This window comes from Mobula hypostoma, chromosome 5, assembly GCF_963921235.1.
Source record: "Mobula hypostoma chromosome 5, sMobHyp1.1, whole genome shotgun sequence".
Taxonomy (NCBI): domain Eukaryota; kingdom Metazoa; phylum Chordata; class Chondrichthyes; order Myliobatiformes; family Myliobatidae; genus Mobula; species Mobula hypostoma.
The window spans coordinates 157,055,879-157,076,504 of NC_086101.1; the positions used below are offsets into that span (position 1 = coordinate 157,055,879).

General features: G+C 39.7%; 1 protein-coding gene across 2 annotated transcripts in view; it reads right to left on the minus strand.

The window, feature by feature from the left end:
* The window catches only part of LOC134347086 (ephrin type-A receptor 5-like), a 328,980-nt gene extending 311,862 nt beyond the window's left edge, over positions 1-17,118 (minus strand). For both annotated transcript variants that reach the window (XM_063049198.1, XM_063049199.1), the window contains exons 1-2: positions 16,191-17,118; positions 1,626-1,690 (exon numbers count right to left, since the gene is read on the minus strand). In XM_063049198.1, coding sequence (XP_062905268.1) covers positions 1,626-1,690; positions 16,191-16,317 — 192 coding nt within the window. In that variant the 5' untranslated portion in view covers positions 16,318-17,118. The remainder of the gene's footprint in view (positions 1-1,625; positions 1,691-16,190) is intronic.
* Positions 17,119-20,626: the final 3,508 nt, after the last annotated feature.

Here is a 20,626-nt window from a genome sequence, read left to right on the forward strand (position 1 = left end):
ACTCAGCAACATTGGAATTTTATTTCCTTGCAGCATTCATCGCAGAGAGAAAAGGTGCAAAGGACGTCAGTATGTTTATGCAAGGGAAAACAAAGAATTATTCTACAAGCAATGGCAGTATCTTTTCAAGGAAAATGTTCCCCACTGGCCAATTTGAATGGTGGTTGTTGTCCCTTCTGCATTCTGGCGCGAGAAAATAAAATCTCTTCTGATGCTGAATCAACTGAAGGACATGTCAAGAATATTATATCTTGATGTCAGGAACACAGGAGAGGAGGACAAATATGGGGGATTTCTAAGGGTATTTGAATAGGTTGATCTAGGCTTGTGCTCAATTAAATTCTGTTTTCCTATGGCCTATATTATCAAAGGATCGTTCACCAATGTTTAAAGGCTGAAAGTGATTTGCTCCTTTGAGAAATCTGAAATACATCCATCAAAAACAAGATGTCATCATGTCAAATGGAATAGCTGAAAATGAAATATTGAATGGAATATTATCTTTATTTATTACTCTAAATGGTGTTTATATTTATGTTTTGTAGATTTTCCACTTCAGAGATTACCTGTGCCTGAAATATTGAAAGATGGGAAATGAAACAGTTTGCCCCAAATTCAATCGACTTCCCAACCAACATGATTTGAATTCTCCTGGCATCTCTGTCATTATAAATTATCTGTGTTTACATTTTATATCATATTCATATTACTTATCAATAATTCTTCCTTCATACAGCAACTGTAGTTTTCCAAGCTATTGAGAGTTCGAAAAATAGCCATTCCTATATGAAACTCTTTGCTTGCCCTCTTAACCAGAACAGATACAACATTCAAAAGAACGTTACAAAGTGATTTTAGATGCAAGATTATCATGGCATTAAAGCCCATTATTACCTTTATTAGCTAAATTATTTGTAGTCCAGATTTGCATATTTGGAATTAAAACAGAATGAATTTATTTACCCTATTGCATGGAGTAAAATACACTTCCTAGTGAAATTAGATGGACATTTTTACAAAGGCAAAGATCGGGACAAAGTGCTAGCTTGAAAGCACTAGCTTAAGGAGGAGAGTGAAGCAAGGAAGCAGAAAGGTTTCAAGGTAGTGTCACATCTGAGTGGCAAGACTATCAGTAGTAAGATGAATTCAGTGGGGATGTATAAGCAGACAACACTGGGAGGGTTGCACGGCTGCAAGAAGTTACACGGACAAGCAGGGAATAGCATGGGGGAGTGGAATATAAGGATGTGAATTATAAAACTAAGGTAGTGGTGGACTGTGAGCCAATGTAGGTCAGTGAACACAAGCATGTTTTGAATAAATCAGCATCATTTCCTTCACTACACAGACAGCCATTGCGTTTAGCACAAGGAGGCTACATTAGTGTTTTCCATTATTTCACTACCATCTAGGAGATGCTCAGGAAGAGTTAAAGCTAAATCTTTATGTAATAGAGATTTGTCTTTTGTACAAACACACTAGCCTACCTTATTTCACACTGGAAATCCTTCTTTTTAATCTTACTTGGTAGAGAATTTCTCCAGGGAGTTTCAGACCTTGAAATGTACCCGTAATACATGGGCTGCTAATGCAGCTTGAAGCAAAGAACGTGATGAAAGACTTACCCCATTCTTTGGGTAGGCTATCCACCCCAGCTCTCCCATTACAGCTCTGGAGTCTAGTAAATTAACTGTAAAAGCAAATAATGAAACAATCAGCCAAGTTTGCATTAATCCATGGCTGCAGACAAAGCCAGCTGCAGATAATTTAAGAAGGCTATAAACAGAAAGCTAACATTCATCTTAAGGAAGAGGAATCCCTCTGACGCAGCTATTAATTTCACATTTACGCATTACATAGAATATACAACTCAACACCAGCATACATTTCAAAAGCATCTTTGTTAAGAATGCACTTCTAAGAAAAGGGAAAAATTATCATGCAGTATCTGGAACTTTCTTTCCCCAAGAGTCTGAGGATATGAGACTATTTTGGCAGATGATATCAGTAGGTTGTTCTCATCACTACAAAAAGGTATAAAGAAAAAACAGTAAACTAACAGTAGAGGTAGCTATGCTTCAACTGAATGACACAGTTCAAAGTGAATTTGTTATCAAAGTACGTACATGTCACCATATACAACCCCGAGATTTATTTACTTGCAGGCATTCACAGTAGATACAAAGAAACACAATAGAATCAATGAAAAACTACACACAAAGATGAACAAATAAAAAAAGTCCTTATGAAGACAAACTGTTCAATTAAAATTAATTAATTAATTAACTAATTAATAGAGACACTAAATAAAAAAATAATATTGAGAACATGAGTTCCAAAGCCCTTGAAAGTGAGTCCGTAAGTTGTGGAACCATTCTGTGCCGATGTGAGTGAAGTAGACAAGGTTTACCGTTCCTATACTTTTGTTCATTTAAATTAGAGCATCATAATAGTATTCTCAAACACAACATTGCTGCATGTTTTGTTAAATTTACTTTTAATTATACTTAGTTTGCCTGTTTTTTTGTAATTGGTGCTCTGCATTGCTAAATGATTTATTTCATATCTGCAAATGTGTTGGTTTTCTCAGGAAAACAGTGCAGCTATGCATATTCCATTTAATTAAAAACGTAAGTTAACATGAGTGAAAAAGAAACCTATTTATCTTGTTTTAATGATATATTAAATATGAAAATAATGAGAATAAATATGTTTGCGGCTCCTTGTACTATTACACACTGTCTGAAATACCTGGAGAAACAGTGAACCACATGCCAATTATGAGAACCCACAATCATTAGACCTGTGCATTCTTCTGTTGTTGTCAACAGGAATCAATGTGTGTATCGACTGTAAAACTTTTATAGTGCTATAAGTAAAAAAAAATCACACCATGCAATACTTTTACCACAGGATCCAGAGCTCAGTTCAGTTACTGACTCATTGGGGGAAGTATAAAAATGTCATTCAGCTAGCAGGATGTTTTCTGTGTCCATACCTCTATGAAGCTTTCAAAGAGATCTGACTAACACATTTCAATAATAAGTTGTGGACAATGTGTACATTTCTAATAATTAATGCTGAGTTCTGGATGTTGACAGAATGTGTAGCTCTGTTGAAATTTTTCAATGGACAAGAAATTTCTTTACCAATTCATCCATGAATATCACACTATGTCATGCATGCTTTGCCTTATTATTTGAAGGGGTTTTTGGAGCTATTTATGGTAACCACTTCAACTGAAGGAGTATTCTACATGCAGTCGTCATTCAATAGAGAAGGAAAGCTGATTTTTGGAAAGAAATTTGTCTTTTGGTGGTGACACTCACAAATATTAAATTAGTGAATTTTCTCTAAAAGGCTTCCTTTTATATTTGTCTATAATAGTGTCCTTCAGTTTACCCATTAAACTCAGTTATCAGCTGGTGGTCAGTCTCAAGCTTTTTTTACTGTATGGTTGTTAATGAGGAATGACATCACCCACACACATTCAATATTAATGACACCTTTTTTTCACACAAGGTCATACGTGTAACATAAAAAGATGAAACACCATGCCACAGTAAAATTTATAATTGCCGACTATTTGTCTTACTGACATTCTGTGTGCTGTTACTTCACAGAATAAAAATACTCACTGCAGTTAATCTTCCATTTCGGCAATTTCCTCAAAATGTTTCTCATGCCCACTTTTTTAATTATTAACATCATTTTCAGTCTGAATACAGGCACAGATCCTGGATGTTGACACATTGTCATGAACTAATTTTAATTGGGTCACAACAATTAACATTATATTTCTCGGGATTAGAAGAGGAATGGCACTCTACAGCTCTGAGGTCTGACATGAACGAAGTGGTGTATTGATGCGGTCTCTGTGCCAAGTGCTTGTGAAATGCCAAGATGTGGATAAGTCAGATAAGATAAAGATTAGAAAGAGATATTTCCATTGAGAATGTGTAAAAAAAAGCCTATGCAGTGCATAGATACAGGGAGGATATTTGTAAGAACAGCTCTTGACACTAGAAGATGTGCTTCTAAAAAAACATCATGTATGAGGCTACGACACCACTTGACAAGCATGTAGCTCTGGAGCAGGACTTTCCCAACAGATAAACACTATCCAAATCCTCAGAATATTCCACCGCTTTTATTTCCCCTTGTTAAAATAAATGCAGCATTACAAAACTAAATGCAATGCAGCTTCTTAATATGCACAATGCTCTGTCATACTGTGCAGCAGCATCTGGTGCATGCGCAGCCAAGAAATGTGCTGTCAGGAGAGGGAACGGCTTCAGCTGCTTTTACAGTTTGCACAAACCAGAAGACCTGTGCGGTGTTAAAGTTTCAGAGTTCATTTGCTTCCTTCCCTTGCATGCCCGCTTCTTGTGTCATTAGGGGATCTGGCTGATGGATTAAGACCATATTTATGTAGTGTTTGTGTGTGAGGGGCACAGGGATCGAATATCAAGCAGAAAGGCATGCAGTGTGTGGGTGACATAATGCAATGAAGACTGATTCAGCTGGAATCATCTTAAAGATCTGAAGAACTCAGAACATGTTTTTGGTCAAGTTCAGTGATGGGATGACCTGTTCACTTAAGCTATATTTTTTGTGTGTTGGCACCATTAATCTTTCTAAAGAATAATTACTACAGGCCATTAGAGAGCCATAAATACACATATCGTAAAAATGAACAGTATTCTTGTGAAAATAAAGCTTGCCATTTTGATCTCATGATATCTTACAGATAGAACCTGATTGGTCAAACAAAATATGAGCTGTTCTACATGGATCCCATCTTAAATGTCCAACACTCACTCCAATTAAAAAAATCCAACATCACTACATTACCCAATAAATCATAACACTAAGTAGATAAGTGCATAATAACTAAGTAGTAAAAACTATTTTAAATCACAAACTGAAAGCTTATTAACAACAAATAATTTCACTAGTTACTTAGGGTTGAGTATATAATAACAACATTTTATACGTGATCATTAACAGACAGCTTGGTCTGACATCAACAATTTCTTTTCGGATCTCTGCTTGAAATGAAGCTAAATTATTGAAGGCTCTTTTAACCAGATAAGGGCTAATCACTCTCAGAAGGTTACAAACCACACATGGGATTTTTTATTATATAAAACATTTATAAAGATCATGCATTGTCATTCTTGGCCTGAATTTTGTGGTCAGTAGTTAAAGGACTACTACCAATTTTGAAGAAGGCTGCTTACAATGTTTCAGTGATCTTTTTGCTAAAATTTTTCTCATTTGCTTGGTCATTTCCAAAGGATCTGAGGCATTAAGTAAACTGATGCTATCAAACAAGCTGGCATCATTAATACACGGGGCAACTAATCACATTGAAAATTCTTACTTATTACAAAACAAGAAAGAGAAAAATACTATTTTTTGTTTAAAATATTTGTAAATGTTTTTAATTGAAATAAAGATTAAATGGAAACTACAGTGCAAACATTAAAAATAATAACTTACAATCATTATGTTAAAAGTATGGTTTTGAAATAAATAGGACAAAATAAAATCTATTATACAATTGAGACCATTCAGCACAATGTGTCCTTGTTGCTTAGCCTAGCCCCAGCTTCCTGTTCTTGATCTGCTAGCCTGCCAAATTCGCAGCTCTTCATCATCCAGGCTTTTGATTAAATGTAATGAGGGTTCTTTCTCTACTAACCTGACGGGTGTTTGATTCCAGGCACTTATGTAGCTTTCCCCACATCTCTCATACAATTCTCCAACCAGTCAAAGCAGAATTAGAGTAAACTGATGGTCAATGCAAACTCAGAGGGTCAAAAGCCCTGTCTCTATTCTGTAATTCTATGTCTCCATGCTGCTTGGATTTTGATCATTCAGTGAAAAGAAAGAAATCCTCTTATTTAATCTAACATGTCCCTTGTAATTTTATATACCTCACTAACAGTCCTTTTGTATTCGGAGGAAAGCAACACCCATCTCTTCAATCTTTCCTCCTGTCTAGCTTTTCAGTCTTTTCAATATTATCATTAAACAATTCTGTACAATCTCCAGCACAAGTTCGTCCTAATACTCAAGCTATGGTTAACATGCATTGCATACTGTACATCCGAGGAAAGGACAGTGTATCTGTAAGATTAGTTTTTAAGGGCAAGACAGGTAGATAATTTCGGGTTACTATGTAACTAAAAGCACTTTTAAATCGTATTTAACAAAGCATAATGTTTTCAATGTTTCTACACTGAGAAAAGCTTGTAGATCTGTGTTTTTTTTAAGATTACGCTCGATAACTTTACAAAACAGTTCAAGCTGAGAAAAGCCAGGCAAGCACACAGAGGAATGTATATTTAACCGCACTTATGAATTCTCTGGAAGTTGCTGCCGATTCAATAACATGACTAATAATTCTACTATCATTAAGGTACAAAATCTGGTTAACTAATATTTTTAAAATTTTAGAGATGGTGAAGGTTTGGACTTCTACATAAAATTAACATATAATTTCAAATTTCATAAATTAGCTTTCAAACTGTAATAAATATTTTGCTATAAAACGATAGCATTTGTAAGTATTAATTTTCAGTGATAGCTTTTCATAGATCTTTTTTTTTATTTTTATGATATGAGTGGTTCTTCAAAATTAGTTAAAATATTATAAACAACTCAGTAACTCCTGATTAAACAAGGCTTAGTATTTTCAAGAGCTGATGAAAACAATAATTGTCAGCTCTTATCAAATCATCAATTCTGTGTTGAATTCATCTGCAAAACACTTGAACAATCCACCATGTGGAACTTTTTTGCTGACAGCATCTTCACGTCTAACTGCACACGTGCTGATGACAGAAGTTGCCGGTTTTACAGGGTAATGATGACAAGATTTATCCTCATTATAACCTGATTCCAGGCAGGGCTCGGACACTGCCTATTGCAACATCAAATGACTCGCCCGATATTTTAACTAATAAGGTAAATAATGAATGGTCTTCCCTCTATTCATATTGATTACACCCACACAATTGGTATTTTCAGCATCATAATTATATAATAATTCACCAAAGTTTAAGCAAATTAAAGATTCAATAAAGTTTGTTTTATTGGATTCTTCATTTCCTATCTGAAAGCCAGAGGTGTTGTTCCAAAATCCTAAATATTTCATGACAAGAAAGGGACAAAAATTTCAACTAAATACAGTGGCAAGCAAAAGTTTGGGTACCCCTGGTCAAAATTTCTGTTACTGTGAATAGGTAAGCGAGTAAAAGATGACCTGATTTCCAAAAGTCATAAAGTTAAAGATGACACATTTCTTTAATATTTTAAGCAAGATTACTTTTTTATTTCCATCTTTTACAGTTTCAAAATAACAAAAAAGGAAAAGGGCCCGAAGCAAATATTTAGGTACCCTGCATGGTCAGTACTTAGTAACACCCCCTTTGGCAAGTATCACAGCTTGTAAACACTCTCTGTAGCCAGCTAAGAGTATTTCAATTTTTGTTTGGGGATTTTCACCCATTCTTCCTTGCAAAAAGCTTCTAGTTCTGTGAGATTATTGGGCGGTCTTGCATGCACTGCTCTTTTGAGGTCTATCCACAGATTCTCGATGATGTTTAGGTCAGGGGACTGTGAGGGCCATGGCAAAACCTTCAGCTTGCGCCTCTTGAGGTAGTCCATTGTGGATTTTGCGGTGTGTTTAGGATTATTATTCTGTTGTAGAAGCCATCCTCTTTTCATCTTCAGCCTTTTCACAGATTCTTCCACAAAAGTCATATTTGTGCAGGTGTCACTGCACAGTAGAACAGTGCACCACCATTCCAGAGTCTGCTAAATCTTCCTGAAGGTCTTTTGCAGTCAAACAGGGGTATTGATTTGCCTTTCTAGCAATCCTACGAGCAGTTCCCTCGGAAGGTTTTCTTGGTCTTCCAGACCTCATCTTGACCTTCACCATTCCTGTTAACTGCCATTTCTTAATTACATTACAAACTGAGGAAACGGTTACCTGAAAACAATTTGCTATCTTCTTATAGCCTTCTCCTGCTTTGTGGGCATCATTTATTTTAATTTTCAGAGTGCTAGGAAACTGCTTAGAGGAGCCCATGGCTGCTGATTGTTGGGACAATGTTTGAGGAGTCAGGGTATTTATAAAGCTTTGAAATTTGCATCATCTGGCCTTTCCTAATGATGATTGTGAACAAGCCATATCCCTAACAAGCTAATTAAGGTCTGAGACCTTGGTAAAAGTTATCTGAGAGCTCAAATCTCTTGGGGTGTCCAAACTTTTGCATGGTATTCCTTTCCTTTTTTTCACTCTGAAATTATACAAAACAAAAATAATACACTGATCTTGCTTAAAATGTTGAAAAGAATGTTTCATCTTTAACTTTATGACTTTTGGAGATCAGTTCATCTTCTACTCACTTCATTATTCACAGCACCAGAAATTTTGACCGGGGTGCCCAAACTTTTGCATGCCACTGTATATAATCTGAGGAGAGAAGCTAGTATCCTCTCTCATTCAGTTATATTCAATTACCTATATAAGTGCAGAAGTACAATTAGTCCTATTTAAATGTAATCAGCTCTGCAGAGGCTTCTCTGGGGCACTTTACATGAGGGCAATAATATTCAGCACATAACTTTGACAGCATATAATATTTGACATGATAATTTATTGATCTTATCCAACCTTCTGGTAATTAAATGGTTTTCTTCCAAGTCAAAATTGTCTCTGTAAGTTCACAGTAGCATTTCCAAAGGTCTGGAGATACAACTTCCATTAACACAGTGCTTTCTACAAATTCACAGAGCAGAACTCCAATAATCCTTCATGCTCAGGACCTTAGTAGTGTTGGTTCAGCATATTTTCCAAATGTTACATAGAAACATAGAAACATAGAAAATAGGTGCAGGAGTAGGCCATTCGGCCCTTCGAGCCTGCACTGCCATTTATTATGATCATGGCTGATCCTCCAACTCAGAACCCCACCCCAGCCTTCCCTCCATACCCCCTGACCCCCGTAGCCACAAGGGCCATATCTAACTCCCTCTTAAATATAGCCAATGAACTGGCCGCAACTGTTTCCTGTGGCAGAGAATTCCACAGATTCACCACTCTCTGTGTGAAGAAGTTTTTCCTAATCTCGGTCCTAAAAGGCTTCCCCTCTATCCTCAAACTGTGGCCCCTTGTTCTGGACTTTCCCAAATGTTTTCGATGTTCTTCCTATTATGGAACCCACATCATTTTAAATCACCCTTTTTTGTAGTTTTACATTGCAGAATAATATATATTTTTAAAAAGGAACCTGAGGGCAGGGCTTCAGTGGGTGGAAAAGATTATGGGACACAGCACCTGATGAGCCTTATGCCAACAGCAGATTACTAGATTTTTACTGTATGTACTTTTGAAAAGTAGTTACTATCGTTGTGTAGTAAACCACATGGCTAGTGTTCACAGAGCAACAGTCTCACAAACTGAAGACAACATCCAGTAACACACGCAAAATGCTGGAGGAACTCAGCACGTTAGGCAGCATCTACGGAAAGGAATAAACAGTCAACGTTTTGAGCCAAGACCCTTCATCTGGACATCTAGCAACATGCTTTTGTGATGTTCAATTTTTGCATAGTGCTTCCAGATTATGAGAGCATTATTGATTAGTTACTGGACTGAGCTGCCAGGAACTGAGACTGCTTACAACAATAACAGTATTTAAAGAATTAACCCCTAGAATAACTATCCATCTCAGCAAAGATGATTGTGAAAGTACCTATTTAAAATTCTTATTTGGTTTACAAGCAAACTTCAGCAATAGAAACCTCCCCACTTATCTGGCCTGCCTGATATGTGACTCCAGACCCACAAATGAGATAGGTCTAAAAACTGCCCTCTGAAATGGCAAATTGAGGAGGGCTTAAGAATGAACAATAAAAGCTGACCTTGGCAACAAAGATAATGATAGTTCGATAAATGACAGCTCAAATATCTTTTCACTTTGCTGACACCATTAAAATGAAATACTGGCAATTAAGGGATATTAAACTTTTGCTTTGAACTCATGGAAGCACACCAGGTGTAAACAGAGTTCTGAGCAGCACTAACAGCCCACTCATTGTGTACCATCCAGGACAAGAATAGGAAGGTCCAACTACACTTCATTTCACTGCAGGCAATGCTTCCAAACCAGCTATTTGGCTGGATGATCGATCATTTCCCCTCTCAAGAGAAAGTCCATACAGGTACTCCTGCCCACAACGTTTTCCTGTACATCCTCTGCCTTTTGGTCATCCCAAAGCTGAAATTTCTCCCCCAGTCTGTTGTACTAAGATCATACACAGTGTGGCTCTGGCTGATAACATCAAACCCTGTGCAGACTGAACTATTTGGAGACGTCTACTATTTATTGTAACTCCAGACCAGCGTTCTGATTGAATAAATAGCTGTCCAAAAGCCTATACAAAATTAGCTCATTCGACTGCGTCAATCAGTTCAAGCAGAGCCTGGAGTTTTGCATTGAACTTGGCACAGTGGGCTAAAATGAAGCCAAATGCTTTACACTAGTCCTCTTGAACTGAAGACCTCTGGTGGCAAGACGTTGCTTGGGAAACCTACCACATCAGCTTTGATGTCTTCTCACTCCCATATAATGAATAAACACTCCGTCAACACTCATTCTCCTGAATCTACACTGATCGTCCAGATTCATCAATGAAGATCGGTCAGTTAGAAGAGACAGTAAATACAATAGTCCACATCAGAACCATAGAGCCAGCCAGAATCATTGCCTTTGGGAGAGTAGGGAGATTATTGTGTAAAGAAACACCTGATGGTTCGCTTTCACAGCTAAGACTCACTATTCACTTGCACCAGATTCATACCTATATCGGAAGGCTCAGTCCTAAATTCGATTCATAAACAGGAAATCTCAGAGCAACTTTGAGGTATTTCTGCGCTGTGGTCGGTGCCATTAACTGAAACATAACACTCTCCTCGCAATAGATTCCTCGTTGCTATTTGGATGAACAACCTATCAATACCTGAAAAACAATTTAATCATTATCCATATTTTTGAGAACACTGCCGCGCAGATCCCAGTTTCCGGGATTACAGTCGTGACTACCTGTCAGGAGTATTTGACTGAAATAACCTTGGGGTAAAACAATTACTGAAATGCAAGCCTTTGTTTTGTGGCCTTATGGAGAGAATTCCCTAAATGCCATTATGATGTAGCAAGAACAAAAGTCGAAGATATTTTGCGGTGAGAGAAGAGGATCTACAGCTGAACTCATCATCACAACCCTATTTGTAAAGAAATATTGACCTCAGCGTTCCTTTCAGAAACAAAATACTCAAATATTTTTTTGAAAAAAGAACAAAATTGCAAATTAAAGCCGTGATTGGGAGATAAAAACTGAACCAAAGACAGTGATTGGCATTAGGGCACAGAGCCGAAACTGCCCAGGGTGAACGATTATCTCTACTGAGACTAGTTCAGCATCCCTCACCTTGTCCTCAAAGACTGCAATCTAATCAGTCACAAGACAAAACGAATTTGGCAGAGCTTATTACGTTTTGTTTGATTTTTGTTTATTTTTCAACAGGTAAAAGAGGAAACCGCGAAAGTTATTCCACGCGGTTCCAAAATCACAGGCGCTGAAGGCAACAAACAAAATATCGCATTATGACGAACAACAGTGAGGCACCAATTCACCAGCACTGCCAGCAGAACACAGTTCTTGCCTCAGCCGAAACTTCAACAATCTCATGGGAGAGGTAGACGAAAACGCCAGATGAAAACCCCATATAAGTGGGATGGAGTTGGAACGAGGAAATAGGAGACAAGAGAAAGTCTGCAGATGCTGGAAGTCCAAAGCAAAAAAGAAAATGCTGGAGGAACTCAGCAGGTCAGTCAGCATCTATGGAGAAGCGTCAACAGTCGACGTTCCGGGCCGAGACCCTGCTTCAATACTGAAATAGGAGAACCAGCTAACCCTTTGAGGGACCCAGATCTGGCAAAGCGACCACTCTGGCCAGACACCGATTTTTGGAGAATTCTTGCAGCGACAAGAACTGCTGGTTAGGGTTAACTAGGTTAGGGTTAACTAAATTAGGGTTAACTAAGTAAGCTCAAATAATGATTGGACAAAATAAGAAGTTTGTTTATAGGAGGCTGTAAAGTTGGACTCAGTGGGAAATAAATTAATCATCTTATATACAGCGAGGTAAATCCTCTTTAACATCAGCTCACATTGATTTGCCTTCATTTACAAGTTTCGATAGATTTTGACTAAAGACTCGAGTCCAATATTAAGCGAGAGGTGGTACAATTTTAGTCCATACGTAGGCATTTTTCCCATACTGAGCTGTAAGAGTGTAGAAGCCCAGTAGAATCTTGGCTAAATCTTTCTGGGCGAGCTAATTTGTTTTGTTTTTGTTTCGCGAAAGCGCATTGACGTCCCACTGTAACGTGCTAACATATTTCATCCCATTCAACACCGTGCGTTACAGAGACTGCTAGCAAACTCTTGACAGTTTAGAACGACAGAATGCATGATTGCAGGTTTAACCACATTTTTTGCCTGTCACAAATATCTACCTGTAAATGATTGACTGCTAATAGCTGAAAAATTGGCTTTGTTTACCAGTGGAACAGATATTTAAATATTATATTCTCCCTTTCTTTTTAAGAAACATGCATCTCTCTCTTTAACCTTTCTGCTCTTTGCAATACCAATATCATAAATTTGCTTTACATTACGTCTCTGATTCATTCCGCCAGTTTCTGCCTCAGGGTTTGAAGACATCACCAGCAGCCCTTAATGCACAAACCCTCCCTTCCAACGTAGTTGTTGTAGCCATTGAAAAAAAATCTTCTTTGGTGAGATATAAAGAAATAAATTAGGCCATACAGAAGAAGGGAATATTCTTTACAGGATATGGAGATGATTGTAAGTGTCCGCACTTATAATGCCGCTAATCGGCCAGAATTGTGGAGGGTTAAGAGTCAGTTATATATGTGGGGTCTGGGGTCACGTAGATTTAAATAGTTCTTGTACCAAGGATGGAGGAACTGAATGGCAGCAGCTAAAGCGCTTCACCGGCAAATACTATTTTCGGTATCAAATAAGCAACTGTCATGCTGGATCCAAATCCGTGTTGGAAATGCCTCAAGGAACAGTGTAGATGCCTTTTTGGACTGTTTCTGCCTGGTCAGTAGCAGGTGTAATGTCCCATCCCGAGAACACGACGGCGCTTATTGATCTTAAACAGGAAACAGTGTCGTGGCTGAAAGTGTGAAGGACATTTCATACTCAAAGAGACAGAGTTGCAATTATCAATATCACCTGCTTCAGAGGTGATCGAGACAATCCCACAACTTTATGACAGCATAATTATCGGGCATCTTAACATACTACAAGTTTAGCTATTTTAACAACAGCGATATTTTCTAATTATATTGTTACCCAGTTTTCCCCATGGAAGGCACAGTATTGTAAATTATTCGCTACCCATTTTGAATCTGTTTTCGTGTGTGTTTGCCTTGTGCCAAGGTTCTTCTAACCTTTATAGCAAAACCAAAGAGAACACGAATTATTAAAATTATTAAAAGCGTCCTAATGAAGGGCCTCGGCCTGAAACGTCGACTGTACTCTTTTCCATAGATGTTGCCTGGCCTGATGAGCTCCTCCAGCATTTTGTGTGTGTTGCCTGGAATTCCAGCATCTGCATGTTTTCTCTTGTTGATTAAAAGTGTTCTTCGTAAAACAAGAATAAGCTTAAAATTGAGGCAACAGATATTGTAAACTGGCAGCAATGAAACATCAGCTTCATTCACATAGTGCAGTTCAATGAAATCATGGATTTAAAATTTTATGGACGTTAATGATGATTCTGGCACGCTGGTTCATTTACTAAAAAGATATGTTGACCACAGACTGCAAACGGGTGTTACTTCAGTTGCAATGATTAAGTGCTAACTGAGCCAATAAATACTGGCGGTTCTAACCCCCTTACATCCACTACACCCATGCAGACTACCACAGGATACAAATCAAAACAACTTTCTGTCATAACGTAAACAACGAAAAGTGGAAAAATAGGAAAGACATGCGAGGATAAGAAACAGGAACGAGGTTTCAAATAATTCACAAATAATTCTATCTTAAGCGGGGAATTTTAGTGATAACAGCAATGATTAGAATTTATATCGTTTTTATTTACGAAATAATCATTGTAACATTCCAATTCCACAATCATTCAAACATGAAAAGTAAATGTAAGAAATTTGATTTTTTTCTGTTAAGCTTCGAGTGAAGCTCATGACTATTTAGAAAGTAAGTTCTGGTTACTTTAATTTGTAAATAGTTTTATCTAAAAGGGAAACCCAACGGTGTATACATACATAGTTCAACTGTCACCCATTCTCCGAGGGACAAGTTTATTTCTGCCCATTGATGTCACCGTTTACAGTCGCAACCCTCATAACAACCATAAGATCATTTCAAACTTTTCATTTTCTGCAGCAATAGATGTACCCTTTATGTCTTATGGTCTATAGGATTGAGATTAGCATGCGAACGCGGGAGAAAGTCCAAAGAAAAATAGATTACTGTTTCTTAACTAGCAGAATGAAAGGCCGATTGAGATTTCATTGTCCACCAAGTAAACAGCGGTGCTCAAACGGCGGGCGAACATCCACTGCCGTTGTCTGCACAAGGCCGCTACGATTAAGCTTCCCAATTTGTCTTTGTTTTTGTTTTTTTTAAATATTACATTGGTTTGAATTTCCGTACATACTGAAAGATACGAACCTTGCATCAAGATTCCTGGAGCATACTGAAAAGGAAGCCAGATGCAAAGAACAAATCTATACCAAACACGACTGTGCAGCCTAAGAAGACTCGGGTGCATTTAAAACATTAACCGTGGGTCACAACACCAGTCACTCCCATCGGCTCGCTCCCTGCTATTATTGAACACGCGATATCAACCCCCAATACCATCTCACGCCAAATGTCTGTTGCAAATACAAGGCCACCGAAACAGAGATAATTAACGGAGATTTTAACGGAGATAATTCCGCGGTCGGGTGGGATGGGGGTGGATTTACTACTCGTGAGAATAATTCAGTTCGCTAAACTTCATAAGCAATACCCTGTTTTTTATACTGAATACAAATTGCATTATCAAGGTCAAAAAGTATTTCATATCCCCGAAAGACCGGACGCATAGCGACCGTCTTCACCCCGCAAACTCTCCTGAAAGTTTCAGAACGGGTGAACACGTTACGGCTTGGGCCGTTGCTGACGACTGGGAATTCAATGTGACTTGGAAACGGGTTGTCAAAAGCAGAACCCGTTCGCATTCGTGTTTAAACCCTACTCACTCCAGACAAAAAGCAAGTCACTATAAAATGACGCTTAATGTTAAGTTTGCAGTAGCAATCTACTTATTTGCAAAATTCCCTACCAGCCCTGGCAGTTGTGCCCTTATTTATGCCGGTGGCGGCAGCGAGAGCAGTCCAATACACGACCGCAGCCGGAGCCTTCACCGACGGGTTAAGTTAGAATGGGGCAGTTTTCTAAAGCCGGGGTAAGGCATGGCGAGGGGCAACCCTTCGTGAGGGAGAAGACGGTAATGAACAGTCAGTCACCAGTGCAGGAGAGATTGGATGTGTCCGGAAAAGAAAAAGTTCACAGAGGAGAGGTGACCGATCAAGCGAGGTTTCATCCGAAGATTTAGTAAATCGGGTTGTTCTCAGCATCGCGACTCGCACTGAGCGTTTGTAATGTATAATTTGCATTTAAATATACGTCGGCTGTAATACTGGGGGTGGGGAATGCAATGTCGGGGCTAGTGCCTGACCCAGCATTAGTAAGTCATGATCTGTCCCAGGGGTGTCAAAGCGGGGCTCATGGTGACTGGAGTGATAGTTCCAGAGGGTCGGGCTGGAGGTTGGGGTTAGAGGGTGGCGATGCAAAGGATCAGGGGTGTGCGCCGGGGTCGTAGAATAGTGTGCAAAGGGTCAGGGGTGTAGGTTGAGGCCGGATGGTGGGATCTAGAGGGTCCATTCAGGTGGGGGTTCGGACGATTAGCTGTGGGTCACCGGACTGCGGGAGGAGTTCCCAGGATAGAGCGGGCCGTTCCCCCGCCCCCCTCCGGCTCGGCCAGGGTCTGAGCCTGGGCTTACCTTGGTTGTGTCCCGCGGCCCCGTTGCACCCCTCTAGTATCCAGCAGACCAGGCAGCAGAAATAGGGATAGGTCCGACAGAGAAGCGCCACCGGGAGGAGGGCGGCCGCGCTCCGCCGCCGCTCCATGGCTCGGCCCGGGCCGGAGGAGTGAGTGCGCGACCAGCACTCGGCACCTCAGAGCTCCTGACAGTGTGGCAAGTGACCCAAAGGGACGGGGAAGCTGATAACTCGGCGTATGGGTGGAGAAGGTGCAGACTGTGCACCACACACACACTCACACACAGAGGGAGGGAGGTGAGGACTGTACACACACACACACACACACACACACACACGCGCGCGGAATTGAGGCGGGGTGTAGTTGAAGATAGATGGGGGAGAGGGAGAGATGGGGATATCTGGTTCTAATCTCTGCACCAGCTCCACATCCTCGCCCTGCCTTGCCGATGCCCCTCACACTCTTCCCTGTAAGTGAGCGAGGGAGACTGAGCCACTGCGCTCGCTCTTTCTCCCTCTCTCTCCCTCTCTCTCTCTCTCTCTCGCTCGCTCTCTCTCTTCCTCCCTCTCTTCATACCCACACACACCACGGGGAGCGTGAGTGGGGGTGGGGGGAAGAGCGGGGGAGGTGGGAACAGTAAACCCAGGCGGCGCGCGGACCTGTCAATCAGCCCCGGCACAGCCAGGCAGAAGTTGGGAGAGGACTTGCTGCGGCAACCGCTCTCCAGCCCTGCGGAGCACGCCGGCTCGGGGAGCCGGGAGAGATTCTGCATCCTCCACCCTCAGTCTCTGCGGTACCCTCTATCCCGACCGTGGTCAGGGATCGGCAGTGCGGGATGTGGTCCCCAGCACCCCCGGGATCACTTGTGTATGACAGGGAATTATATAATGGACCAGGTCCACGTGAACACGTCCACGGTGGGTAGGCAGCACCCGGTGATATGGGCATTATCCCGGAATCACTGCTCGCCGCCTTCCCTTTCGTTATCGGAACTTGAGCATCTCTCTCACCCGGCATGCGGCCAACGTGTTTTATCAAATAGTGAAACAGGTTCCGCGGCGTTTTACACTCGATATCAACATGTCACTCCACCACTCTGGTGACATCATATTTAAAAGATCAATAATTGGAAACTGCACGAAATCTAAAGTGGGTTCTAATAGAAAAATAATTACGCTATGTTATATTCAAGAAAATCCATGTACGGCGGTTATTTATTCCAGAAATTCATTTTACTGCCGTTAATTCTTTGTAAATTGGGTGTCTTTATTTGAAGTCTCTAATTTGATTGTGTGTCTATATATACAATCAAATTATATATATATATCTTTCTGGGTTGATTTTTTGAAATCCCTTTTTTGAATTGTAAATATTGAACCCTCTTTCCTGCTTCACCCTTCCTTCAATGTTAAATCGGTTTAACGAGCTGAATTTCACTTTCTGCATTCCCTCTCATCGAACAGTGCAACTTCTCGGACTCAGCTCCCAGCCGTAAACCTTTAAGCTGAGAGACTTATGCCGAATGTCTGAAGTGGTCCATTTGCTGTTGACGCCTCTTGTCAGGAGCGGTCTGCATTCCCAGGACTCTGCTGATTCCGCTTTACAGAGCGAGCTTTCAACCGCCTGTTCCACCACAAATATGTTTGACCCCCGACTGGTCCAACCTGTAAAGTTGAATTTGCATGGCCAACACGGACAACTTCAATACACCAATTGGCATATTATTCACAATTTTTACAACTAAATACTGATGTCACAACACAGCAGCGGCGGGTGTCATAATCAATCCTTCCTTCGCCTTCCTGCGGCGAGCAGAAATGTGCTGCAAAACGCGGTAAGCAGAATTATTGATGAGATGGCAGATGAAAAGTTAGAAACTTATTCAGTAGTGACATAGCTTGGGGTGTGTAGAGATACTGGTTACAATCATACAGCTTGTTACAGCGACGACGATTGGTCATTTTTTTAAGTTCCTTCTCTACACTGTGGTGTGGATCGATGGCTCACGTTACCGTTTTAGGCACGGTTTTTTATTTCGTTTATTTATCGTATTACACAATTACAGTATTACAAAAAATAACTGATGCAGTGCAGGGATTTGTGTGATGTAATGTCTGCAAAACCAGCTCCGAGTAAACAGGCAGGTACGTCTGGTTAATTCTCCTAATTTACGCCGTCTTCGTTATACAAGGATGTACATTCTGATTTGTATTCTGAGGGCGTGACTGCGAAGGTCAGTTCCCCAAAGGCCTCTACTTTACACACAAGAAAATCAAACCTGATAGTTCACACGTAGAAAACTAACACTTATTGTTTGGAAGTGGCTCTCGTTGTTCAATAATTCAATTAAGCGAAGCAACACGGACCAGCGCAACCGTAACGCCGTAAAACTTCAACAGGGAATGTCGAGTTAAGTCTCTGAATATAGAATTTAGCAAGTATTGCTAAGAACTCTTATATAACGCTTAATAGGTTTCTGATAGTCAAACATTAAACTCATACAGTCTCGGGTCAGCTCTGCAGGACAAAAAGGTTTCCGGTTGGAAATTAACACTGAAAGTTGTGGAGGACGGGTTTTGATTATTGGTAAAAGATTAAGGAATTGCCGATATTCTAATTCTGCTCTTAACAATACTATTTGAATTGGGGACATTTAGAATGTAATACTATTTTATACAAACAGATATACTTAAAGACTTTGGTACATCATTTAAAATAATGTAACGAAAATTATAATATCGGTAATTCTAATTCAAAATATTCCTCAATGAGCCATTAGCTTTTTCGAAGGGGAGGCGGATGGATTTTTTAGCTTACAAGGAAAACAGTGGTTATGGAGTCGTATAAATGACGTGAAAACAATGTTTCCAAATGGCCTAAAAGTCCTATCGCAGGTCTTTCTACTTCTTGCTACAAATTATTCAATTCCACCAGATTATTTTCTGCTTTTAAAAGTGAACAGTGACTTAGAAACAATAGTGAGTTAAAACTATGGTGAAAAATATAATGTTCCCTGTCAGGCATCTTATCACTTCTGTTAGGCAAAGAAGAATCATTTGGCATCCCATGACTATTCTGAAAAATGCAGAATATAATACTGGTGTTGTTGGGCAATCAACACTAATTAGTCCACATGACTTGGGAGTGCCAAAGTTATCTAGTCCTCTGAATTGTGCTACACTTCCCACAGTGTTTAACACAAGTGAATTATATACTGAAGCCCAAAATATTATTTCCTGAAAAAAATCCATACAGCTTGCATTTGAAGGAATTGATATCAATAGCTCTCACCATCCATTGCCTAGATTGGGCACTCACTCACTAACATCATAATCAGCTTTGGCATCATTGACATACATTGTGAAGTTTGTTGTTTTGCAGCAGCAGTACAGTTCAAGACATAACAAATTATTACAAGTTACAAAAATAAGTAAATAATGCAAAAGTTGAATAATGAAGCTGTATTCATGGGTTCCTGGACCATTCAGAAATCTGATGCCAGAGTGGAAGAAGTTATTCTTAAAATGTTAACTGTGGCCTTCAGGCTCCTCTACCTCCTCACTAATGGTAGTGAGGTGAAGAGGGCATGGCCCAGATGGTAAGGGTTTTAATGATGGATGCCGCCTTCTTGAGTCACTGCCTCTTTAAGCTGTCCTCAGTGGTGGGGAGGGTACTGCCCATGATGGAACTGGCTGTGTCTACAACACTTGGCAGCCTCTTGTGCTCATGTATGTTGGAGACTCCATACTAGGCTGTGATGCAACGAGTCAGAATGCTCTCTGACTACAAAGACTTTCTTCAATCTATGTTCCCACTCTTCAGAACAAGATGGAGCATTGTTATCTAGTCCCCCAATATCTAAAGAAACAAAAATTACATTGTAATTCAGGCATGCATTCTCTGCCTACAAAATGCCCAAATTCATAATCAAATTTTCAAGCTCTCCTTTCCAGTTGCGATCAAAAATTGTGAGTATTATTAAGCTGTGCCATTCAGAACTGTGTACAATGATCTAAGTGTGGCCACATCCAGCATATGATTTGTTTTACACAACCAGGAAGACTTTTTTTTCTGACAGGTATTACTTATTTCCAGGTTGGATCTGCCAGTTGTCTGCCCAGTTCTCAAGTTTATTCAACTCCTTCTGCAGCTTATCCTGTTCAGGTTTGCAGTTTAAAACCATTATCGGCTACATAATACCTGCAGATTTTGCCATTGAGCTCCCAGTTCCAGATCATTTATGAGGATTTTAAGCAAAATAGATCCAAATAAGAACAGATGATATTCCCTGGACTACCATCATGACTAGTCTTTTGATGAATTAATTATATATTTCTTGTGAAATATTTCTACTACTCTTCTTTTATTTTCAATCTCAACTTTTCCAGAACTATATCAGAAACCCTGCCAAATTCCAAATACACCATGAAGACTGTT